This window comes from Copidosoma floridanum, unplaced genomic scaffold (assembly GCF_036245765.1).
Source record: "Copidosoma floridanum isolate Cflo_tuat_1 unplaced genomic scaffold, Cflo_Japanese_pri ptg000006l, whole genome shotgun sequence".
Classification (NCBI taxonomy): domain Eukaryota; kingdom Metazoa; phylum Arthropoda; class Insecta; order Hymenoptera; family Encyrtidae; genus Copidosoma; species Copidosoma floridanum.
Window position 1 is genome coordinate 9,918,842 of NW_028321883.1, and position 25,485 is coordinate 9,944,326.

General features: G+C 34.8%; 1 protein-coding gene across 1 annotated transcript in view; it reads right to left on the reverse strand.

Annotated features, from left to right (window-relative positions):
• Abl (tyrosine-protein kinase Abl) overlaps positions 1–17,096 on the reverse strand; it is a 451,059-nt gene extending 433,963 nt beyond the window's left edge. Inside the window, 1 exon segment of the mRNA XM_089598684.1 lies at positions 16,722–17,096. Coding sequence (XP_089454810.1) covers positions 16,722–16,848 — 127 coding nt within the window. The 5' untranslated portion in view covers positions 16,849–17,096.
• Positions 17,097–25,485: the final 8,389 nt, after the last annotated feature.

Sequence of the window (25,485 nt, forward strand, 5' to 3'; positions counted from 1 at the left end):
CCTAGCGGATCTTGCTGAACTAAAGCGCAAAGCTAGCTTATTTTGGCAAAACTTTGAGCTTATTTACCGCTATTGTTATTAAATTTTTCAAGATAAAAACCATACTAAAACCATCTAGGAAGTATCAAGAATTGGTATGCAAAATTTCAGCAAAATCGGTTCAGTATTTTCGCGGTAAGCGATTACAACGGTTGTAGCGACATTGCTTTATACTAGCCCAACCCTTGTTTGCATAGGTTTCTACAAAGTTTGATTTCCATTCTGACCATTCAGATTGCAAACTATGCTTAATTATCATGGAAGCTTACCAATCAGTGGATGACTTTTCCAAAAATAATCTAAGGATTTCAATTTTTTCTTCATCTTCTATTACATCAAATCTTTTGCATTCCTTTTCAAAATTATCCATCCATTGACATGCACTAACACTCTTGCCATCAAATTTTTCCAGTACAAATCTGTCGGCTAATTTTTTTACACTTTGTTTTTCCTTTCTTTGTTGACTTTCAACCAATTTTTCCAAAATTTTCACCAAGTGATCTTCTGAACTGTATTTGTTGGTATTTGCCAATTGTTCTTGGGTAATTTCCTCTAGGTATTGGCTCTCAAATATCAAGTTTTCATCTTCATCAAAGTATGTGTTTTTCATATCCTCTGTCAATTTTATCCAAACATTTCAAGTTTGATGTCATTTTTAAATTGCATTTCGCACTGTATTGTAAGCTTTTGAGGTGAAAATATGTTTGTGAAGTGACACTGCTTCGTACTCCTCAGGGATCAGGAAAATTTTATCATCCTCTGTAATAATTGAGGTTATGGCGATATAGGTTGACTTTCCGTCTTTTGTAGCTTTTGATGTGAATACAAATTTTAGCTTCTCCATTTTCTTGATAATAACAAGAAATGTCGTTTTATAATGTTATTTGTTCGGCAGTTAGGTGAAATGAGACCGTCAATCAAAACACCATTGAGTTTCTCTGTAATAAAAGTTTATATTTGATATTCACATGTTTGTTCAACACCAATTCCAAAATATAACATTAAATTAACTTTATAAACCTTACCTGTAATAAAAGAAGCGACATTTAATGCTTATAATTACAATATCAATTTCTATTTCCTAACTGACAAGTAATGGTTTTCACAATTGTTCTAACACGCTAACACGGCCATCTTACAGCCACAGATAAAATAAATGCGGGCGACATTACGTTTGCTACCATAAAGGCGGTAGTAGCGCGGCCTGAATTCCAATTAAAGGAAATATATTTTCTTGACATATTAGTAAGATATAGTGTTTCCGAAAAGAAAGGTCTAATAGGTTATTTTCATTTCACTCAAACATCCTAATATGGGATTCTAATTACGCCTAATATTAAATACAGGTAAGAATATTCAAAGAAGTAATAAAATTGAAAAAATGGTGGTCATACTGTCTGGCCGTAATGAATCTCTCTGATCGTAAATCAAGATTTTCAAAATTATACGTGAACAAACAGATACAATTTTTTTTATTGATGGCCTAGGAGGTTAAGGAAAAATATTTTTATGTAAAACGTTAATTTATTATTTTAGTTCTCGCGGAGAAAAAATTTTATTTACAGCATGGACTGGTATAGCATCAATATTACTTCCAAAAGGAATGACCGGTCATAGAACATTTCGTTTACCATTAGCCTTAAAGTATCTAGAAAGTTCGTTCATGGAATTTGAATCTGAACTCAAGAAAAATTGAAAGAAGCAGACTCAATTATATGGGACGAGGCTTTTATGATCCCAAAAAAAGCTTTAGAAATAGTTGAAAGAATATTACATGATTTATGTGATACAAATATCTACCTTGGTAATGAACTAATTAATTTAGGAGGCGATTTCAGACAGATTCTTCCAGTTTTCAAAATAGTAATAGAAGCATAAATTGTACAAGAATGTATTTAATCATCATATCTTTGGTTGTTGTTTTGTATTCTAAAACTTAATACCATCTATACTTCTTCAATTGAAAAAACGTTTTCAAAATTATTGTTAAATATTGAAAAAGTAAAAATTGAATCGTATTAAAAAACAACTGATGTTAGTTACGATATTTTTGGTAAAGATACTTACTTTTCAATAAATAGCGTTATACTTACGTCTCGTAACGAATAAACTTACTTTTTGAATAATAAAATTCCAAATCATTTAACAAGAGAAATAAAAACATATAACAGCATAGAGCAGTCTGCTTACAAGTATTAATAAATCTGATGATATTTATATAAATTGTTCATATTTGTTTATTTCATAGTATACATCAATTGAATTTCTAAACAATATTCGTAAAGGCTTACCACCGCATGAGCTCACTTGAAAAATTAGAGCAATTGTTATATTGATACGAAATTTAAGTATAGTTGATGGCTTATGTAACGGTACAAGATTACAAATCACAAAATTACTCAAATACAATATTAAAGCAAAAATGATAACTGAAGAATAAATTAGATAGAGAATTTTCATACCAAAAATAAGTCTTAATTCAGGAAATTCATTATCATTACCTTATATTTTATACAGAAATTTTACAGAAATTTTATATTTCCTTTAGTCTTAGCATTTCCAATGACTATCAATAGAACTCAAGGTCAATGTATTAATAATATTGGATTATATTTGGAAAACCACTGTTTTTGCATGGTCAATTACACGTCACGTTATCAAGATGCAAGAATGAAAATGGAATTTATATTAAAATAGAATGTGATAATAATTTAGAAATAAAAAATATTGTTTGAAAAGAAATTTTCGCCGTTAACTAATCTTAAGTAGATAAAAAAAAATTTAATTTCTTTACACTAGCAAAAGTATGAAATTGTCTAAAATAATCTTGCTCAGTTCATGTTAATAATAAATAATAAATGTACTGATTTAATGAAATTATTATTTTAATATCGTTCCACGACGATGCGCATTATTTGATACATTTCAATAAATATGATTTCTATCTTGTCATGGTAAAAAGGGCTACAAGCAAATCAGGGGCTTTCTTAAAACTGTAAGGAAAGCACAAATAGTAATATAACTAGAAATGACATGGAAACCGATATAATTTTACCTTATGTAGAGATGCGACTGAAGGGTGACTGGCGGGAGTTAAACAAAAATTTAGCCCAATAAAAATATACTTAAAACTGATTGAATTTTACCTTATATAGAGGGGGGCTGAGGGGGCTCATCAAAATCGAGCGGGGGGTGGAGGGGGCTTACCAATAATTTAACTCAATAAAAATTACGTAAAATCTGTTCGAATTTTATCTTATTTAGACGGGTCTGACGGGGGACTCGAGGGGGGGGTGAAGAGGGAAGGAGGGGGTTGTGTAGAATGACCCTCCAAAATCACTATATAATATAGGAATATGTGTCTATGTGTGTGTGCGCGCGCATGTCTAGTGAAAAAAACTCATGCAGACTATACGTGCTCTTAAAATATTTGTTAACAACATGGTAGAATTATGCGGACGTACGTATTTTTAATAACTAATTATATTCTAATAATAATTCCAACTCCTAATTTGACCGCATAATTACCCATTTCATACATCTAATGGTAACTTTTGATAAACATATATATATATTACACTGTTACGGGACAATAAGCAAACCTTTTTTTTTTTTTTTTTTGTTAACATTTAGATCGCAGCAATCGCAGCTGAAGCACCAGGCTCGCAGCAATAGGAATGAGGTACGACCTCGTCGCCTCCAGGTTGGTAGGCCAACCACATTTTTCATCAAGTTCACTACGAAGTTTTGTGTTTTAAATTTGACAAACAGACATACCAACGTACTATTAGCATGGAGATCGGACAAGAAGAGAGCGAGTTAAAGCTGACAACCACTCGATTCTAAGTTTTTCTTTATACGAAAACAAATGTTTATTACACATAGCAAATATCTTTGTTTCTGAGCGACTTTGACCAACAAGTCGGGCCCTCTTGTACATACTCGCCCTGTTGCGAAATACAATGAGCAAAAACTTATACTAAGATAACAATTTAAAAGATTAACATACATTTTGCTGAACGTTAATAAACAAGATCCAAATTGAAACTGATTGATTTTTTTACGAACATTTACGTCGTGTGACCATAATCAAACGATCAACATTAATTTTCCTTCACTATTTTCTGAGAGGTAAGGGACACTAAAGAGTAACATTTATTTAAAAAATACCATGTACTGTCTTGACTAAAGCTACTCGAATGCCTCCATCGCCTCATCGATGCACCCTAACTCCAGAGCGTACAAGGGACATTTTGTCCATAACGATGGCTATAGAATTGACATCCATTTCGACTTTAGGATTTTGACATTTTTTACGTTTTTGTAATTTACTAAGGTAGTTGATATACCAACGCTTACAGAAGTCTTGGCAGGCTCGTGAGACGAAGTTCCAAGATGATAAGCGATTTTCTGGGATGAGGGTAAAATCATGAGTAGGCAACATTGACAAAGGTCTGCCAATGATTTCATGAGCAGGCATTAAAACTATGGGATCATTTGGATCAGAACATAACAAACAAATAAGACGCGAATGAATTAAGAATTTCCTCCATTTCGAAGACAAGTGTGTTGAGAGCTTCAAAGGTAAGCAACTGTTCGCCAATTACAAGTTTTGGGTAATGTTGGAACAATTTTACGGCAGCTTCCAAAAGATCACTAAAATGCAGTAACAAAAGTAGTGTGAAATGCTACATTATATTTTTTTGAGTAGCATAAAGGTTTATTCCTTCTTGGAACTCTCTGACTTTAATAACTCGAAAAGTTCACGCGATTGATTATTTTCACCTTCGAGGTTAGTGCCGTTATCAGAGTAAACATGCTCAGGTAAACCACGTTTGCTAATGAAATGTCGGAAACCACCTACAAAAATCTTCAGTCGTAAGATCACCAAAGATTTTTATGTGCACATTTTTTGTTACCATATAAACAAAAACACAGCCATAGATCTTGCCTTTTTTACGATTGTGAACTTACTTTTGTTTACAAATATTGGCCAGAAAAAATCAATGACTACTCGAAGAAAAGGAGCGGCATTTATCACGCACACTTCAGATAAATCGCCTATTTTACAATACACAGGTTTAGGCTTGTGTCGAATACACGTTACGCAATGTCTAATTATCTTTCTTACTTGTTTTTTTTCGTCTAAAATTCAAAATTTGTGTTGCAATGCGCCCAACGTACTTTGAATGCCCAAATGAAGGTCTTTTAGATGCGTTTCTCGAATAATCGAATCTGTGATATGATGGTTACATTGTAACGGTATGAGACATTTTCGATTTTCAGAATCTGTAGTAATACGTAATCGTCCCCCTACACGCAATAAACTCTTCTCATCGAGAAAGGGGTTGAGAAAGCCTAGTCGTATTTTTTATTATATTGTCAGAACATAAATGATTAATTTCGGTATGAAATCTTTAGGTTTTATTTAAATGCAATATTTTATTTTCAGTTTCTAATCACTCTTGTGCACTAATGCGTTTATCTCGGTATTTATTATAGTCGATGACAAAAAGATAAAACGTTAATCAAACGCGAAAATGATGAGAATCGTTCGAGAAGCGAACAGTTTGTTCCAGTAGTAAGGCAGATGTTCGTTTGAGGGTCTAGCTCATACGAAGCCACGATCTCTAAACTAATAGGCCAATATGCTTCGTTTTGAGTTAACCTTGTCGGACCAGTAAATCACGTTGTGTTACGTAAAAAGATGACGAGTGTTTGTCCTCAATATAATGTATCAGCCAGATTACCTTCATTTCTCACGTGTTTTCCCTCCATTTCAGCATTTAGAGCTTAAATTTTATATACGCGATTAACTACAAAAGTGTCTAATTTTTACGTTGACTTTTTTAACTAGCATAGAACGACTCTTGAATCGCTCCAAAATGTGATTTTATCAAACGGTAACTGAAATGCTGAACGCGTCTCTTAAAAGAGTCTGACTACTAAGAGCGCACCGCACAGTTCTAATCGTGGCGTAGTATATGCACCCTTAAGGAGGCTTGGGCGATTTTGAATTAAATGCTGGCTAGGTCTGAAATTCAGAGATTATATAGATAAAGTTTGCTAGATTTTTTTAGGAAAACAAAATAGGTAGGTCAACACATTTATTTTCGAGAAAACCGCTTGTGAAAATTCGTCATTTTAACACGCAACCTTACGGAACCCGAAATTCAATAGACTACCGTACCGCAATAAAAAGCTGTGGGCCCACACATTAAATTGGTACATGAACTTAAAAGTATAAAGAATCTATTATTTAAAAAAAAGAATAGGATCAACACGTTAAATTTTGAGAAAATAGCGAGGAAAACATCGAACATCAGAATTGTTTTGTTCAGGTACTTTAAGTGCGCATGCGCTGTACATTCATAAACATACAAGCATGAAAATAGAAGTCTTACACAAGTATAGGTATATAATAGCAGATGAGAGCAAGAGAGTACAGTGTTGTCAGCTTTATCGTGACAGGGCCGTCATCTTTACACAAGGTACCTCGGGAAAACTAATAAATTTTTTAATATCGATTTTCTCAATGACTTTTCCGCGTATTATTGCTATTTTGTTCACACATGTGTATAATCAAAATGATTATAAAAAAAATATTACAAAGAATCATTTGTATGACAAGTACCCCACAGGGGCCCCTCAATAGATACGACACCAAACGCCCAAGCCCCCTTAAGCGGAGCAACGCGAGATTTTGAGCAAGAAAGATTAGTAGTAATTTCTCCTAATGAATCAATTGAAAGGACGCCCCATAGCCTATGTCACTAACATCACGGAATCCGTATAATTCAATGCGCACAGGATTGTTGAGACTTAATTGTCTGTCAATTGTTAAATTTTGAGAGCGAATTGGTAAAAAAAATTAGTCCACGAAGTATGAATGTCGTGTGGAATTGATTCATTCCCAACAACTTGAGCCCACCAACACCTTTGAATGATTGACTTAGCCAAAAAAATTACTAGCCCCAATAGACCAAGAGGATTGAAAATCTTTGCAATTCCTAATAGTATATACCGTTTGGTTATTTTGGTAGCAGAATCTAAAGGTTTCATGGAATATACGAACACGTCACGTTTGGAATTCCAAGCAACTTCTTAAGTTTTAGCCACAATTGTCTCAGATTTTTCTTCATTTGTATTAAATGTTTTTTTGTCAGTATTATCCAATACATGCTCGTGATTAGAGGCTCATTTACGTATATCGAAACCGCCTAACGACAAAATTGTTATTACTTGTTCACATGTTCGTTGGATTTATAATAATGAATTGTTATCAGTTATTAAGTCATGCACATAGAAATGCTGTTTCAAAACATCGCAAACTAAGGGGTATTTATTACCTTTATCGTCGGCAAACTGTTGTATGGTTCTAATGGCAAAAAACGCGGCAGATGAAATGCCAAACGTGACCGTATTTAGTTCAAAGGGTTTCATCTCATTTTCATCATTGTACCAAAAAATACGCTGAAATTTACGGTCACGCGGGTCAACGAGAACCTGTCCATACATTTGAGCAATGTGAGCTGTCATAACATAAGTGTACTAACAAAACCTTAAACAAAGATGGTCAAAAAGCTTATCAAGTATCGTGGGACCAACCACTAAAACGTTGTTTAATGAAATTTTTTAATCTGATTTTGACGAAGCATTAAAAACGATGCGTAATTTAATTTGTAGTGCTAGAAAGCTTGATTACCGGATAATGCGGCATGACACAATCGATCTCCTTTTTGTTAAACAACGGTAGTATTTGTTCCAAAATCTCATACTCCTTAACCACGCGCCTGTATTCTGTCTCAAGTGCAGGGTCGTTCCTCAAACGGCATTCAGGAGAATAAAATTGGCGTAGAGCTGAAGTTCTTGAATCTCCTAGTTCTATATTTTTAACTCGGAATGATAAATGTACAATGTAACGTCCAGTTGAGTTACGTGTTGTATTATGAAGGTAATGTGTTTCACATGAGGACTGTTCTGCTTTGTAAAAATTTTTTTTTCTATGTTATTTCTTTGATTTCCCAAAAATTTTGGATTCAGTTGGTTAATTCCATCAGTTGATTTGATTTGTTTATTTCGTGATTGATTTGAGTGTAATAACCCGATACAGATCTTTCGACGTTATAATAGTTAAGTCCACCCGCGATAACCTAACTAAGAAACGTTTTCTGTGCAAATAAATTACAAGGTTCTGGTGTTAATTTTATTTGACCAATGGATAGCAAAGAAAGAGTAGTTCCCAAGCCGATTAAAACATCTATTTTTCATGGTAAATCAAAATTAGGATCAGCAAGAGGGAGGCCCAACAGTGTTTGGAATGTATTTCGAGGAAATGTTTCAATGGGAACAATATTGTTAAAACCATTATAAATTGATTTAATTTTGACCATAACGGATCAATTTGCTTCAGTATTATAACCGTCAATAGTTTTAATTATTACCGAACATTTTTTAGTGCGCAATTGAGGATTCTTTACCGCACGCTCAGTGATTAAATGCAGTTGTTATAACCCGAGTTGATACAGACGAATCATATTATGAGTAAAAACACAATTTATCGGTAAAATTCATACAAGACGTATTGTGTACATGCAGCAAGCTCATATGACAAGTGGATCTTATACGTTACTTATGTGCGTGTGTATGTATTCGCTTTAAGGTAAGTGTTTCATAATATGCTAACATGTAATACGGTCAGCCTCATTGTAAAAATGCATGTGTGTATTGAAATTGTACGTTACATGTATGAATGCATACATCGTATTGTATGTCTGATTGAATAGTTTACTTGCGCATTGATTGTCCATTTCTAATAATGTATACCAATTAACACATTATTTCATTATACACAAAATTGATTGTAAAATCCCCAAAAGGATTGATTGCAAAATTTGGTAACTTATTTGTCACACTTAAACTTTTACTTGGCGTTCTTTTATTGCTTGCATTATCATTGATCCCAAAATCTCAATCGCACCTGTCAGAAAAATGCGATTGGTATTGTTGTATTGTTATTTCCTAATACATGAAATCGTGACATGTAACATCATGGTGCAAGCCTACTGTTTTGTTGTTAAAGCAGTCTACAAGAACATCGCTCATTGGTTGACCTAATTCAACCAAAGGCCTCTTTTACTCGCTCAGACGCTATGAAAACGCACTATCAAGAACAAAAAACGGCTCTTTTTACGTCTGTCACCTGTTCTCTAAAGTTTTTGTCTACTCTTGACTCCCACGACTCGCGAGTGCCTTATACACGTAAAGCATGACGTGTTGGCTGAGGCAACTCGGGCGCATTTCGAGGACATCAATAGTATCGGACTACACTAAGGAGCGAGGTACAACGAAGGAGGCTGAAAGTGGCTCCGGCGATAGCAGAGAAAGCAGAACCCGCAACATTTTACTGGCCACGAACTCATTCGACTAGTTTAAGGAACCTCTGTAAATTACTGCACGAAGCATTGGGGAACTCCAAAGCAGCAGTAACAACTACCAGTGATAGATATAAGTTATTTATCAGTTATATAATTAGCACTGAACCTTGTTAAAGTGACCCGAGTAAATTGTATTTGAAAGAATAAATTATATTAAATTGCTCTTATAAAAGAATTCATCATTCATATCATTTAACTAAAAATTTTACCCAACTACAAAGAACAAATAAAGCTTACGAGCTGAACCCTAAGATACCCACGAATGACACTAAAATAAAACAATTAAGACCGTAAATAAGTCTGGTCATAAAACAGTCAAGCAGGTGTCGAGTAAAGCCCAGGCACGCGTATGTTGACTGATACTGTTTGCTATTTCAACTATGGCACTTATCATAAGGTGTGATATAATAGCACCCGAATTTAATGTCAACACTATACTTGACCATCATGCGACAATTTTAAATCATTCGTATGCTTTTTTAGCTCGCTGATCGGAGAATAAGATGAAAAATTAGACGAGGGCTTGTTGTCACTATATAATAATCTATGATGAAATTTAGTGCAGCGTTTGCAATGACCCGAATCACAAGTTCCAGAGTGCATGCGTAAAAAATTTCGAAAGACACCTTTTTGTTTGAAGAAAGCCCAATGGTGATTTATTTTTAATTTTTTAAAAGTCTGACATTTGTAATTCGAATGGTCAGCACCGCTATAAGCGCAAACATTTTTTTCGCTCGTAACACGCGAGCGACGAACCCATTTTTTCAGAATTTTGGTTAACTGTTGATTTGTTTCGGAAATTCTTTTTACGTCCATATCACTCCTTTAGTTAGAATTTTGTTCGTTCATACACAAATGAAAAGCTGATTCACGTATGAATTGATATAGATTTTTCAACTCAGGTAACTCGTCAAATGTCAAAGACTCCCCCCAATTTATTTCTAATTTGATTTGGTGACGCGTTTTAAAGCAATCGCACTACTATGCGTTCATCAGGCATTACTTTAAGCAAACTTAACATGGCTAAATGTTGCTGAGCAGTGACGATGAGACTGTTTCAATTAGCTGGGCTTAGCTTGATAATTGAGGTCATGTGTAGTAGCGCGTACAAATGCTTGTTAGCCAAAATATGTTGTCTCTCGTAGCTATCAGTCAAGAATTTCCATGCATGTTTATATTTTTCGGCACTGAGATCATGAATTGCGAGTTTCCCCAAAGCTTCTCTCTCCAAGGCACCCTTTAAAATGTGAACTTTGCCACGTATGTGAATTTTCCGTCAAAATTCGGAATTGATGCTGCTGGCAATTTTGGGAGCTTAGGTCGATCTGAAAAAATCGAATTCGAGAAATTATTTAACACCGTGTCATTTAATCGTGTTGGGCGCAAGCTGTCCAACTTTCTTACCAAGATATAAAAACGTTGTCATAATCCCAGCATTTCAGTTAATTGTTTGTGTTCAGAATTCAGAATAACGTAATTATGAAGAGTTCGTTGGAAAGCGCTTCATAATTACGGAAACGTTTTAAGTTAAACATTTTACGTCTATTTCTGACACTTCTCAAAACAAAAATTTTCTTTTTAAAAACATATTTGTTTAGAATCCATACAGTTTATTAGATCAAGTAAAAAGCTGTAAAAAGTTTAAAAAATATAATAATGCTAAATAGTACCGTTCATGCCGTAAAATAATCATTAATTTGCAGTTTTTCCCGTATGATCTATGATTAGGGCTATTTTTTAAAGCTGTAAAGATTTAAAATTCACTAAAAATATATAAATATGAAAAAAAAATTTCTCCTATCTCACAACTTTATTACCACAGCATCAAAATCCTGGGGCTTAATCTCTACATTTTTTATGCAGCAATACAAATACATATTCTACCTATTTAAAAATCTGAAAGATTCAAGACATAACTATGAGGGTTATAGTGAAAAACTGATCTCTCACTTAATAAATTCTTTATTTATCGATTTAGATGCTGCTTTAATCTTAATAAATGTTCAGCGTCATTTCCTTGACGCCAAAAATTGTACTGATTAGATGCATTTAAAGTTTTTCTTCCACTTTGACTTCTTGCGACTTTTGGCATAGTTAAGACTTCTGTGAGCCCTAAAGCCTATTTTTTCAACTTAATAGGATTGTAATATATTTTTTGGCAAGGTAGTTCGACATCCGATGACCCTGAAAAGGACCAGTGAGATTCTTAAGTAAACTCTTTCTTAACTGAAGGTTCCAGCAAATGTAATTGCCTGTATACCTCAAGGTGATCTTCTCTGGCCTGTTATTGTAGCACCACACTGATCGGGAGGAAAATTACGTTTGAATCTTTAGAACTGGTTGTAGAGCTCTTTCCCAACATCTCCTGGTATAACGTCGAAGACGTTGGTATCTCGGTTGGCACTCGGTTATTTTGGCGATTCGGGGTAAAAACCGATTTATATCGCTTACCCATGACAGAAGAATGTCACTAGTAGCCGGGATGCCCAGCTAAACACTAACAACTCTGTGCTTGGTTTACGGCCGATGGACGACTAGGACAATCGACATCTCAATGGGGCATGTTATAACCACTCTTCACTATCTTTGATTTCGGGTGGCTTTAATTTTACCTCAACGCCACCTAGCGGATCCTACTGAATTAGAGCGCAAAACTTGCTTATTTTAATAGAACTTTGAGCTTGTTTATCGCTATTGTTATTTACTTTTTCAAGACAAAAAACTATGCATAAACCATCTCAGAATTATCAAGAATCCGTACACAAAATTTCGCAAAATGCAAAAAATCTCGTTTTCAAAAATGAATATTCAAAAATTAATATCTCTCTTGGCATGAACATTAAGGGCTGAAATTCAGCAGAGATGTAGCTTTAGTAGTCTTCAATAATTACACCAAATTTCAGCAAGATCAGATCGATAGTTTTTGTAAACCGCAGCTAAATGCATAAAAAAGTACTTTGACAAAACGGCCTATAAAAAGTTTTTTACAACGTTCGATACAATTTTTTTGCAGGATCATATTTTTTTAATACTTACTCTACAACGTACCGAAGTATCAAATTTTTAACAGTGTAGAAGTTGGTTATTCGTTCTCGAGATATCGTTATTTTTGAGAGCGCTTGCAGTTTCAACGTACTCGGTCGATAACACCGGAGTCGAGCTTCAGAGAGTGAACGTGATTTATGCATCGGCGGCTACGGCGGCTTATTGCCCCTCACGGACCGTACCGCCATGCGCAAAAAATACCCATTAGGTTTATCATTTTTTGAGCAACTTTCACATAGCAAAAAAATTTGATGCTTTGGTAAGTTGTAGAGTAAGTATTAAAAAATATGATTCTGCAATAAAATTGTATCTAACGTTGTAAACAACTTTTTTTAGCCCGTTTTGCCAGCGTACCTTTTTTTGCATTTAGCTGCGGTTTGCAAAAACTATAGATTCGATCTTGATGAAATTTCAGTTCTTAATGTTTATGCCAAAGAGAGTTATTAATTATTGGATATTAGCTCAAAACACGAGGTTTTTTGCCTTTTGCGGGGAAACCACTGGACCAATTGGGATCGACCAGAGCTTATTTTGTTCGCCTTTTTGCCACGCATACTTCTACATTTTTTTTTTATTTAAATATTAAGGGTTGATGTTCGTTTCCGACGCTAAAAATCGTGTTTTACCATTTTTGCCATTTTTTTCTAAGCCTTAGCAGAAAATATTTTTTGTTCGATTTTACTACAATCGATTGACATTGTTTAATTCTCTACGACATTTTTTTCGAAATAGTCTGAATTTCCATTGCCGAAAACTTGATTCTCACGGTAAGGACAACTTTCGGCCTAGTACCCTGAATTTTGTCTTTCCATCCATATACTTAATACCTTTTTTTTTCCTTCAAAGATCATACAAACCATTATTTTGTGATTAAAAGAATCACCTCCGAATCAACGAGAATACAACAGTGGGAGCAACTAATCCTCGTGAAAAGGCATCACCGTTATGAGCACAAGATAAGTGCACCTGTCGTGAGTATCCGAAAACCTTTCCGGAATAGTTCGCGTAAAAGCACTATTATTGATGATACCAAGGACGTTTCTATCGTATCCTTACTACTCATCTCCAGGAGAGGTATAAAATACACAAATCATTCATACATACTGCCCGTGCTTCGTGTCTGATAGGAGTCGGGATAGTGTTTTACTTCTTAAATTCCATAATATCATAAAATATTGTAAATCCATAATTCTCAAATTAGTACATATTGAATATGAATTTCCTATATGCTACATACACACATATACATCGATCCATATTTCGGTAGTGTAGTAAACAAGGCCAAGGCTGTTTGAATTCTAAGAAGTTCATGTGCAAGGAAGGCTGTTGAACCGAGTCAATACATCAAGAAATAAACACTCAAGGTGCGCAAAGACCTCAAGCAAGCTATTGGCGTCGAACCTACCGTGTGTGACGTCATCAGTAATGACGTCACTACCGACTCGTTGTAGGGAAAATACGTTAGCAGCATAGGGGCGGAGTAAGGTTTTATTTATTGTTTTAAAAATAAAGCTCCAAATTGAGGTGAAAAGTATAAAAATTTTTAGACTGATTTGTATTTATACTGAAAAAAAATTTTCAAAGCTCAAGAATTGTTGTAAGTGTCATTACTGCCTGAAATGCTTACTACCTATAACCTATCCCGACTGTTTGTTGAAGTCAAGAATTTAGGTGATTTTCCGTTTGTTATTGGATATTATGTAAGTATTTGAACTTTGTACAAGCTAGTATGTAAAACTATAATCCCTTCATAATAAAAAAAAAATACTTGTAATTAAATGCAGATGTTGAAATATGGAAAGTTCTTCGAAGAAAGTGAAAAGTAAAGTTTGTTGTTGTGTCTCTGGTTGTAAAAGTACAATGGAAGACTCAACAATTTCATTTCATGTGATGCCAAAAGAAAATGCGAGTTACGTAACTGTAACAAATATGTTTGGTCAAGAAGAAAAAGTAGAAAGGTCAAGCCTTTGGAAGAAAATCTGAAGAAGATTTTATACTGCCATCTAACAATATTTCTCCTCTGATTTCATGTGGTTTTCCATTTATATCAGTCGTTTGAAGGCAATAAGCTGTAATGCGAATGACATTTCCCATCTCTGACATTTTCCCGCACTTTAAAATATGATTAGCGTTCAGCAACTTTTCTCCTTCAACATAATTCCGACTGGAAATGGTGCACTTTCCAAATTGACAAATTGCAGACATAGGCAGATGCATTGATAATTGATGGACTTTGCACGTTACTGGAAATACAAACAAATATTGGGAGAGGTTATGAGGGACTTTTACATAGATATTACTCTTGTCACTATAATTATTAAACTTTCAAAATTTTACGTTAAGGGATTTTCATCACTTTACAAATCACAATAAAAATCACATTGATTCTTACCTTTGTTGTCGAGAAAATAAATAAAACCTTACTCCACCCCTATGCTGCTAACGTATTTTCCCTACGAGTCGGTAGTGACGTCATTACTAATGACGTCACACACGGTAGGTTCGACGTATACTGTATTTCTGTACAAGGTAAAGTAAAACAATATATATATATATCAAAATGAAAGTTATAACTCACTATAAAAATAATTTTCTGGCTAAAGAAGACTTATAAAGTTGTATCAAGCAGTCGTACTGTGAAGAATTTTTATGTACTTAAAATTTATAAAATATATTAGAATTAAAATGCAGTTCGTGCGTAATGTTATTTTGTCCATCGTTGGCTTACTATAGCAGTTGCAACCTAATGATATTTTTTACATGTCACACGGTTAATCCACATATTTTAATAGAAAAATAAAGAGATTTTTAGAGTTCTCAAGTAATAAATCATTATTTCACCTTTTTTAAGAAACTTTTAGATTATTAACATGTCAGTTATGATACTTCTGATTAGGACCTACAAATATATATGTATAATAAGATACATAAATACATATCTTAACTAATAAATTACAATTAAATTTATGCCATGTTTCATAATACAACAAATGAAACTTTTGTTCGAAATATTGTCACTCAATGAGCAATCAATTTTCGTAATTTACATTAAAAGTATCTCGATCAATACTCAACCTGGTCCACTATTGAATCTTGAATACTACATATATCTCATTTTGTTCCGAAATGTCACTCAATAACTAATTTTGATGAATGACATAAAGAGTATCTTGATGCATATTTCACTTTTTCTACCGTAGAATCGCGCCACCTTGATCATTTCATACATATATACACATACAAATACTGTGTGATTATTTTCCTACCTCTTCTATCAAATATTTTTACTCAACAACCAACAAACTTCTTTTTGTAGATTGAATTAAAAGTAACGTATTCAACATAAAACTCAACTTATTATTCATTTTTCATACTTAAAAATTATTTTGAACATAGTTTATCATTCAGTTTTAAATATAATGAATAAGAGAGTTAGTACTAAAATTAAGAAAATTGCGTTTTTCTAATTTTTTTAGAGACTTTGTTAATGTATATTCGTCCAAAAATACATGTATGTATAGCTTTTATTAGAAACTAAGCAAAGTAATTTAGAATGCTTTAAATTCTTATGATGAGGTAAGCTTTATTTTTGAGAAAGTTTCATAATAGGGGTATAAATAATTCAACAACAGGTGCAAGGGTCTATGCAGGTCATCAATTTTATCTTAAAAAACAATTGTTTTTATTAAAACGCTGATTTTAAAATTAGAATATTAGTGGTTCAATCATATTACACCAATGCGAGTCTAAATTTGTCCCATTTACGTTCTTCACTGAATAAAAAAAAATATAAAAAGCATGACAATTATGGTCTTAATATTTGCAAAAAACCGTTCTGTAAATTGTTTTTTTTCATGGATTTAAAACCATTTAACATTGTTAAATTTAAATGTTTCCAGTAAAAACAGGTAAATTGTAGTTTTTACTTTGAAAACATACGTGAGCAATCAACAACTGACGTTATCAATAGTACGGTGTACAGAATTTATTTATTGGATTTCCAGAATAGATGATTTAAAACACTTCGTTTGAGTGAATCATTAGAATACTTAAGTAGGTAGTTCCCAAATCAAAGTAAGGGGTATGTGCTACCACGTAACTAAGCACATTGAGAGAAACCGGAATATATGAGAAAAATTTATGACAGTTATCGTGTGAATGGGTGCTCCTGTAAGTGTAAAGAGAAGAAATAAAAAATACCACTATGCTCGGTGAAAATGTTAGAGCCCATATTGCGAGTATCCTTGGGGTTTCGAAGCTGCTTTCGCGTTTGTCTGCCAACAGTTCCAGAGGAAATAGTACGATCCTTGGCTTGTTGAGCACCCATAGTTCATCTCGGTATCTAACACTGTATGCTGCACGGCACTAATGTTGTCACAAGACCCACATCTTGTCAGCCGTCAATAGCCTAATAAGCCGATGATTGTACGTTTCTCGTAGTTCTCTTAGCATACTTCACATTACACAACATTCACAGCAACAACAAGGATAACTAAGGCAGCAAAAAAAGAATTAAACAAAGCAGTGCACATAAGTAAAACTGGCTAGTATATCTATATATATGCAAACATAGAAACGTATAGATATACAAACCAGCGTCATTGCTGTCTTCGTCTTTTTTTTTTTTTTTGCTATCACGGGCCTTACTTATTATAGAAAATACTTGGCGTTGGCATTGTTTGGTTCGAAATCTCATCCTTTAATGACTGTTTAGTCTCATGCAGTTATTTCTAATTAATTTAGTCCTCGAAGAAAAATTGCGAATGTCAGATAATATGCCGAGTACAACAGGCAGGTGCAACTGTGAATGGGCGATTCCTCAAAAAAGATCGAGTCGACGAAGTCGAATCCCAAATGGTATCGATTCTAAGAATCGAGTATCTCGTCAAGAGAATCGTGAAACGGGTCAGAAACTCAGAAGTCAGAAGTCAGAACTTGAGAACTGCCAGAAGCATAGAAGTATAAGAAGAGAGCACGCAAGTGTCGCAACTGAGCGATTTGCGCGTGATCAGCTATATACTAAGAGAAAGAAGACTGCATGAGGGGAGTTCTATCTCTCTCTGACCGTCTGATCTACGTTGCGTGATCGGAACTATCAAGAGCAGTGCTCCCAAAAGTGGCAACCAAAGTAGCGCAAAATTCCGATGAGCTATATGGAGCAAAACGCAAGAACCCACATAACTCAACAGCATTATCTAACATAATAAATAAATAAACCCCAAGCTATGAAAACCAAAAACCCAATGCTAATTAACCCAGTAACACAAAACGCCTACTGGCCACTTTTAAATTAAATGCTTTATATGATAACAAAAGCGCCAATCACCACACAACCCGGCACGCTTACTGGCCGCTTTGTTCATTAATATGTAAAATAGAATAACGCAAGCGCTAATCACCACACAACCCGGGGCACTTACTGGCCACTTTGTTTATTAATTAAATGAATAACATAACACAAGCGCCAATCACCACACAACCCGGGGCGCTTACTGGCCGATTTGTTTATTGATTAAATAAACAAAATAACAAAAGCGTAATAAATCACCACACAACCCAGGGCAATTACTGGCCACTTTGTTAATTAATATAATAAATGAAATATCAAAAGCGCCAATCACCACACAACCCGGCACGCTTACTTGCCACTTAGTTAATTAATATACTAAAAAAAAAAAAAAAAAGTGCCAATCACCACACAACCCAGGGCGCTTACTGGCCACTTTGTTAATTAATATAATAAATGAAATGACGAAAGCGCCGATCACCACACAACCCAGGGCACTTACTGGCCACTTAGTTAATTATGTAATAAAGGAAACTACACAAGCACCGATCACCACATAACCCGGGGCGCTTACTGGCCACTTTGTTTATTAATTAAATAAATGAAATAACGAAAGCGCAAATCAACACACAACCCGGGGCGCTTACTGGCCAATTTATTTATTAAGTAAATTAAATAACACAAGCGCCAATCACCAGACAACCCAGAGCGCTTACTGGCCGCTTTTTTTTATTAATTAAATAAATAAAATAACAGGAGCGCCAATCACCAAACAGACCGGAGTGCTTACTGGCGGATTGGTTTAATATTTAAATAAATAAAATAATACGATCGGCAATCACCACACAAACCGGGGCGCTTACTGGCCAATTTGTTAATTAATTAAATAAATAGAATAACTAAAGCGCAAATCACCACACAACCTGGGGCACTGACTGGCCACTTTGTTAATTAATATAATAAATAAAATAACAAAAGCGCCGATCACCACACAATCTAGGGCACTGAATGACCACTTTGTTAATTAATATAATAAATAGAATAACAAAAGTGCCAATCACCACAAAACCAGGGGCGATTACTTGCCACCTTGTTAATTAATATACTAAATGAAATAACAAGAGCGCAAATCAAAACACAACCCATGGCGCTTACTGGCCGAGTTATTTATTAATTGAATAAATAAAGTAAAACAAGCGCCAATCACCACACAACCCAGAGCACTTACTGGCCGCTTTTTTTTATTGATTAAATGAATAAAATAACAGAAGCGCCAATCACCACACAGACGGGGTTGCTTACTGGCGGATTGGTTTATTATTTAAATAAATAAAATAATACGATCGGCAATCACCACACAAACCAGGGCGCTTACTGGCCAATTTGTTAATTAATTAAATAAATAGAATAACTAAAGCGCAAATCACCACACAACCTGGGGCACTGACTGGCCACTTTGTTAATTGATATAATAAATAAAATAACAAAAGCGCCAATCACCACACAATCTAGGGCACTGACTGACCACTTTGTTAATTGATATAATAAATGAAATATCAAAAGCGCCAATCACCACACAACCCGGCACGCTTACTTGCCACTTAGTTAATTAATATACTAAAAAAAAAAACAGAAGTGCCAATCACCACACAACCCAGGGCGCTTACTGGCCACTTTGTTAATTAATATAATAAATGAAATGACGAAAGCTCCGATCACAACACAACCCAGGGCACTTACTGGCCACTTTGTTAATTAATGTAATAAATGAAACAACACAAGCACCGATCACCACATAACCCGGGGCGCTTACTGGCCACTTTGTTTATTAATTAAATAAATAAAAAAACAAAAGCGCAAATCAACACACAACCCGGGGCGTTCACTGGCCAATTTATTTATTAAGTAAATTAAATAACACAAGCGCCAATCACCAGACAACCCAGAGCGCTTACTGGCCGCTTTGTTTATTAATTGAATAAATAAAATAACACAAGCGCCAATCACCACACAACCCAGAGCACTTACTGGCCGCTTTTTTTTATTAATTAAATAAATAAAATAACAGGAGCGCCAATCACCACACAGACCGGAGTGCTTACTGGCGGATTGGTTTATTATTTAAATAAATAAAATAATACGATCAGCAATCACCACAGAAACCAGGGCGCTTACTGGCCAAATTGTTAATTAATTAAATAAATAGAATAACTAAAGCGCAAATCACCACACAACCTGAGGCAATGACTGGCCACTTTGTTAATTAAAATAATAAATAAAATAACAAAAGCGCCAACCACCACACAATCTAGGGCACTGACTGACCACTTTGTTAATTAATATAATAAATAGAATAACAAAAGCGCCAATCACCACAAAACTAGAGGCGATTACTTGCCACTTTGTTAATTAATATACTAAATAGAATAACAAGAGCGCAAATCAAAACACAACCCATGGCGCTTACTGGCCGATTTATTTATTAATTAAATAAATAAAACAACACAAGCGGGGATCACCACACATTCCGGGGCGCTTACTGGCCGATTTTTTTATTAATAAAATAAATAAAACAACACAAGCACCAATCACCACACAACCCGTGGTGCTAACTGACTGCTTTGTTTATTAATGAAATAATTCAGATAACACAAGCACCAATAACTACACAACCCAGGGCGCTTACTGGCATCTTTGTTAATTAATGTAATAAATAAAAAAACAGGATCGCCCATCACCACACAACCCAGGGCGCTTACTAGCAAATTTGTTAGTTAATATAATAAATAAAACAACTAAAGTGCAAATCACCACACAACCCGGGTCGCTAACTTGCCATTTTGTTAATTAATATACTACATAAAATAACACAAGCGCCAATCACCACACAACCCGAGAAGCTTACTAGCAACTTTGTTAATTAATATAATAACTAAAATAACAGAAGTGCAAATCGAGACACAACCCAGGGCACTTACTGGCCGATTTTTATATTAATCAAATAAATAAACAACACACGCACTGATCACCTCACAACCCGGGTTGCTTACTGGCATCTTTAATAATTAATATAATAAATAAAATAACAAAAGCGCCAATCACCACACAACTGGGGCAGCTAACTGGCCGATTTCTTTATTGATTAAATAAATAAAACAACACAAGCACCGATTACCACACAACCCGAATTGCTTACTGGCATTTTTGTTAATTAATATAATAAATAAAATAACAAAAGCGCCAACACCACACAACCCAGGGCGCTTACTGGCCGCTTTGTTTATTAATTAAATGAATAAAATAACACAAACGCCAATCACCACACAACTCGGGGCGCTTACTGGCCGATTTTTTTATTAATTAAATAAATAAAACAACACCAGCACTCATCACTTCACAACCCGGGGCGCTTACTAGCATCTTTTTTATTTAATGTAATAAATAAAATGACAAAAGCGCCAATCACCACACAACCCAGGGTGCTTACTGGCTGCTTCGTTTATTGATTGAATGAATAAAATAACTCAAGCACCAATAACCAAACGACACGGGTTGCTTACTTGCCACTTTATTAATTAATATACTAAATGAAACAACACAAGCACCGATCACCACATAACTCGGAGCGCTTACTGCCCAAATTTTTTATTAATTAAATAAATAAAATAACAAAAGCGCATATCAACACACAACCCATTAAGCTTACTGGCCGATTTATTTATTATTTAAGTAAACAAAATAACACAAGTGCTAATAACTACACATTATAGGGCGCTTACTGACCGCTTTAATTATTCATTTAATAAATAAAATAACTGAAGCGCCAATCCCCACACAACCCAAAGCGCTTACTTGCCGCTTTTTTTTATTAATTAAATGAATAAAGTAACAAAAGCACAAATCACCACACAACCCGGCGTGCTTAATTGCCACTTTGTTAATTAATATACTAAATAAAATAACAAAAGCGCCAATCACCACACAACCCGGGGCGCTTACTGGCCGCTTTATTTATTAACTGAATAAATAAAATAACTGAAGCGCCAATCACCACACAACCCAAAGCGCTTACTAGCCGCTTTTTTTTATTAATTAAATAAATAAAATGACAGAAGCACAAATCACCACACAATCTGGCGTGCTTACTTGCCACTTTGTTAATTAATATACTAAATAAAATAATAAAAGCACTAATCACCACACTACCTGGGTCGCTTACTTGCCACTTTGTTAATTAATATACTTAAATGAATAACAAGAGCGCAAATCAACACACAACCCATGGCGCTTACTCGCCAATTTATTTATCATTTAAGTAAATAAAATAACACAAGCGCCAATCACTACACAATCCAGGGAGCTTACTGCCCGACTTTTTTATTAATTAAATAAATAAAATAATAAAAGCGCCAATCACCACACAACCCAAAGCGCTTACTGGCCGCTTTTTTTTATTAATTAAATAAATAAAATAACAAAAGCACAAATCACCACACAACCCAGGGTGCTTACTGGCCACTTCGTTAATTATTATAATAAATAAAATAACAGAAGCACCGATCACCAAACAGCTCGGGGCGCTAACTGCCCGCTTTGTTTATTGATTAAATAAACAAAATAACTAAAGCAAAAATCACCACACAACCCAGAGCGCTTACTGGCCGCTTTGTTTATTATTTAAATAAATAAATTAACACAAGCGCCAATCACCACAAAACCCGGGGCCCTTACTAGCCACTTTGTTGATTAATATAATAAACAAAATAACAAAAGCGCCAATCATCACCAGGGCGCTCACTAGCCAATTTTTTTATTAATTAAATAAATAAAACAACACAAGCACCGATCACCACACACTTTGTTGATTAATATACTAAATAGAATAACAAAAGCGCCAATTACCAAACAACCCGGAGCGCTTACTGCCCGATTTTTTTTTAAATTAAATCAATAAAACAACACAAGCACCGATCACCACACAGCCCGGGGCGCTTACTGGCCGTTTTGTAAATTAATATAATAAATAAAATAATGAAAGCGCTAATCACCACAAAACCTAGGTCACTTACTTGTCTTTTTGTTAATTAATGTAATAAATGAAACAACACAAGCACAGATCACCACATAACCCGGGGCGCTTACTGGCCACTTTGTTTATTAATTAAATAAATAAAATAACAAAAGCGCAAATCAACACACAATTCAGGGCGCTTACTGGCCAATTTACTTATTGAGTAAATTAAATAACACAAGAGCAAATCACCAGACAACCCAGAGCGCTTTCTGGCCGCTTTGTTTATTAATTAAATAAATAAAGTAACACAAGCGCAAATCACCACTCAACCCAGATTACTTACTTGCCGCTTTTTTAAATTAATTGAATGAAAAAAATAACAGCAGCGCCAATCACCACACAGACCGGGGTGCTTACTGGCGGATTGCTTTATCAATTAAATAAATAAAAAAACACGATCGGCAATCACCACAGAAACCGGGGCGCTTACTGGCCATTTTGTTAATTAATATAATAAATAGAATAACAAAAGCGCCAATCACCATAGAACCCAATCGCTTACTTGCCACTTTGTTAATTAATATACTTAATAGAATCACAAGAGCGCAAATTAACACACAACCCATGGCGCTCACTCTCCGAGTTATTTATTATTTACGTAAGTAAAATAACACAAGCGCCAATCACTACACAATCCAGGGCGCTTACTGCTCAATTTTTTTATTAATTAAATGAATAAAACAACACAAGCACCAATCACCACACAACCCGGGGCGCTTACTGGCCGCTTTGTTTATTAAATAATTAAATAAAATAACAAAAGCGCAAATCACCACACAACCTGGGGTTCTTACTGGCCACTTTGTTAATTAGTATAATAGATAAAATATCAAAAGCGCCAACGACCACACAACCCAGGGCGCTTACTTGCCACTTCGTTAATTATTAAACTAAAAAAAAAAAAAGCGCCAATTATCAAACAACCCGGGTCGCTTCCTTGCCACTTTGTTAATTAATGTACTAAATAAAACAACACAAGCACGGATCACCACATAACTCGTAGCGCTTACTGGCCGCTTTGTTTATTAATTAAATAAATAAAACAACACAAGCACGGATCACCACACAACCTAGAGCGCTTACTGGCCGCTTTGTATAATAATTAAATAAATAAAATATCAAAATCACAAATCACCACACTACCCAGGGCGCTTACTGGCCACTTTGTTAATTAATATAAAAAATGAAATGACGAAAGCGCCGATTACCACATAACGCAGGGCACTTACTGGGCACTTTGTTAATTAATATAATAAATAAAATAACAAAAGCGCCAATCACCACACAACCCAGAGCAATTACTGGCCGCTTTCTTTATTATTTAAATAAATATATTAAAACAAGCGCCAATCACCACACAACCCGGGGCACTTACTGGCCACTTTGTTGATTTATATAATAAACATAATAACAAAAGCGCCAATCATCACCAGCGCGCTCACTAGCCGATTTTTTTTTTAATCAAATAAATAAAACAACACAAGCACCGATCACCACACACTTTGTTAATTAATATACTAAATAGAATAACAAAAGCGCCAATAACAAAACAACCCGGAGCGCTTACTGCCCGATTTTTTTATTAATTAAGTCAATAAAACAACACAAGTACCGATCACCAGACAACCTGGGGCGCTTACTGGCCGCTTTGTAAATTAATATAATAAATAAAATAATAAAAGCGCCAAACACCACACAACCTGGGTCGCTTACTTGCCACTTTTTCAATTAATATACTAAATAGAATAACAAGAGCGCAAGTCAACACACAACCCATGGCGCTTACTGGCCGATTTATTTATTAATTAAATGAATAAAATAACACAAGCACGGATCACCACACCATTCGGGGCGCTTACTGGCCACTTTGTTTATTAAATAATAAAATAAAATAACAAAAGCGCAAATCACCACACAACCCAGGGTTCTTACTGGCCACTTTGTTAATTAATATAATAAATAAAATATCAAAAGCGCCAATCACCACACGACCCGGGGTGCTTACTTGCCACTTCGTTGATTATTATACAAAAAAAAAAAAAAGCGCCAATCACCACACAACCCGGGTCGCTTACTTGCCCTTTTGTTAATTAATGTACTAAATAAAACAACACAATCACCGATCACCACATAACTCGTAGCGCTTACTGACTGCTTTGTTTATTAATTAAATAATAAAAATAACAGAAGCGCAAATCACCACACAACCCAGAGCGCTTACTGGCTGCTTTGTTTATTAATTAAATAAATAAAATAACACAAGCGCCAATCACCACACAACCCATAGAGCTTACTGGCTGCTTTTTTTTATTAATTAAACAAATAAAATAACACAAGCGCCAATCACCAGAAAACCAAGGGCGCTTACTGGCCGCTTTGTTTATTCATTAAATAAATAAAATAACACAAGCGCCAATTACCAGACAACCCAGGGCGCTTACTGGCCGCTATGTTTATTAATTAAATAAATAAAATAACACAAGCGCCAATCACCACACAACCCAGAGCGCTTACTGGCTGCTTTTTTTTATTAATTAAATAAATAAAGTAACAGAAGCGCCAATCACCACACAACCCAGGGCGCTTACTGGCCGCTTTGTTAA